The sequence below is a fragment of the Rhea americana genome, unplaced genomic scaffold (genome assembly GCF_003343005.1).
Source record: "Rhea americana isolate MKP2758 unplaced genomic scaffold, rheAme1 scaffold_654, whole genome shotgun sequence".
NCBI classification, from domain to species: Eukaryota; Metazoa; Chordata; class Aves; order Rheiformes; family Rheidae; genus Rhea; species Rhea americana.
Window position 1 is genome coordinate 5,491 of NW_028186817.1, and position 2,079 is coordinate 7,569.

The 2,079-nt window shown below is 72.9% G+C and overlaps 1 protein-coding gene across 1 annotated transcript in view; it reads left to right on the top strand.

Annotated features, from left to right (window-relative positions):
• Positions 1-2,079, top strand: part of HSPG2 (heparan sulfate proteoglycan 2) — a 7,488-nt gene that overhangs the window by 2,617 nt on the left and 2,792 nt on the right. Inside the window, exons 5-10 of the mRNA XM_085320743.1 lie at positions 15-287; positions 382-571; positions 652-749; positions 1,371-1,637; positions 1,719-1,831; positions 1,907-2,062. Coding sequence (XP_085176869.1) covers positions 15-287; positions 382-571; positions 652-749; positions 1,371-1,637; positions 1,719-1,831; positions 1,907-2,062 — 1,097 coding nt within the window. The remainder of the gene's footprint in view (positions 1-14; positions 288-381; positions 572-651; positions 750-1,370; positions 1,638-1,718; positions 1,832-1,906; positions 2,063-2,079) is intronic.

Consider the following 2,079-nt stretch of genomic DNA (forward strand, 5'->3'; position numbering starts at 1 on the left):
CGGCGCGCCCGCAGCGCCGCCGTACGCCACGAGCCTGCCGGAGGAGAGCACGACGCGGGCGGGCGACGCGCTGCAGCTGCAGTGCCTGGCGCACGGCACGCCGCCGCTGCGCTACCACTGGGACAAGGTGAACGGCAGCTTGTCGGCGCGGGCCGCCCGCCGCGACGGCCTCCTGCGCATCAGCCCCGTGCTGCCCGCCGACGCCGGCACCTACCGCTGCCTCGTCTCCAACCGCGTGGGCACCGCCGAGACCTTCGCCCGGGTCGCCGTCCTCGGCGAGCACCCAGGTGAGCTTCCCCGCGCGGCGGCCGGTGGTCGTCGTCGCCGCCGCGGCGCCCCGGGGCAGCGTCCCGGCACGTCGCCGCTCGGCTCTCCCTGCAGGTGACGGTGACGAGCCGGCGCCCGCCGGCCCGCCGACGGCGCGGGTGACCCCCCGGAGCCTCGTCAGAGGGGTGGGCGGCACGGCCGAGTTCAGCTGCGCCGTCTCCGGAGACCCCCGGGCGCGCGTCGAGTGGCTCAAGGACGGCGGCGAGCTGCCCCCCGGCAGCAGCGTGCGGGACGGGGTGCTGCGGTAAGGGCGGCACCGGGGCGCCGGGGCCCCCGCTGCCTCCGGGGACGCCCCCGACGCCCCCCTCCGCCGTCTCCCCGCAGCATCCGTGACCTGGACCGCAGCAGCCAGGGCGTCTACACGTGCCGCGCCAGCGGCCCGGGCGGGCGGGCCGAGGACAGCGCCACGCTCTCCATCCAGGGTAGGAGCCCAGCGCCCCTCTCCTCCGCRCCCGCGGRCACCCTGGGGCCCTCCAAGCTCTCTCCGTGCCCGCGGGCACCTCTTTACTCCCTTGATTTCTCCCCATGCTCGTGGGCACCCCCCTGATTTCTCCCCATGCCCATTGGTACCCCCGAATCCTTCATGATACCTTTGGGCACCCCAGGACCCTCCAATCCCTCTCCATGCCCACAAGCACCCCAGCACCCTCTTGATTTCTTCCCATGCCCATGGGCATCCTGGTATCCCCCAATCTCTCTTGATACCTTTGGGCACCCCAGGACCTCCAAGCTCTCTCCGCTCCTGTGGGCACCTGTTTACCCCTTTGATTTCTCCCTATGCCCGTGGGCACCCTGATGCCCCCTGACCTCTGTTGGTGCCTTTGGGCACCCCAGGACCTTCCAGTCTCTCCCCTTGCTCACGGGCACCTCTTTACCCCCTTGATTTCTCCTCGTGGGCACCCTGGTATCTTCCGACTTCTCTCCATGCYTGTGGGCACCCCAGGGCCCTGATCTCCCCCTGTGTCTGTTGGACCCCCCTAAGCCCCCCGATTTCTCGAGCCTACGGGCACCCCGTCACCCCGCTGTCTCTCCGCGTGTCCCAGCTCTGCCCAGGGCGCTGATCAACATCCGGACGGCGGTGCAGATGGTGCTGGCGGGCACGGCGGTGGAGCTGGAGTGCCTGGGGCTGGGCGAGCCCAAGCCCCACGTCACCTGGAGCAAGGTGGGCGGCCGCATCCGCCCCGGCGTGCTGGCCAGCGCCGGCACGCTGAAGATCGAGCGGGTGGAGCGGAGCGAYGCCGGGCAGTACCGCTGCACGGCCACCAACGCCGTGGGCACCGTGCAGTCCCACGTCATCCTCCACGTGCAGGGTGAGCGCCCGCGCCCTGCCCGCCGCCGCGGTGGCGCCCCGTGCACCCCGGCGCGGCGGCCAAAGGTCCGTCTCTCCGCAGCCGCCCCCCAAATCGCCGGACAGCCCGAGGTCAAGGAGGTCTCGGTGGGCTCGGCGGCCGTTTTCCCCTGCCTGGCGTCCGGCTTCCCCGTCCCGGAGGTTAAATGGAGCAAGGTGAGTCGGAGCCGGCGGCGGGACGGCAGCGGGGCCGGGCGCCCGTGGGGTGCTGAGCCGCTGCCCTCGCCGCAGCTGGAGGGAGACCTGCCCGAGGCGGCCCGGGTGGAGGGCACCGTGCTCACGGTGCCGGCCGTGCGCCCCGAGGACGCCGGCGTCTACGTGTGCGCCGCTTCCAACCGGCGCGGCCAGGAGACCGCTTTCTCCGTGCTCCGGGTGCGAGGTGAGCGGGCGGGCGGGCGCGGGCA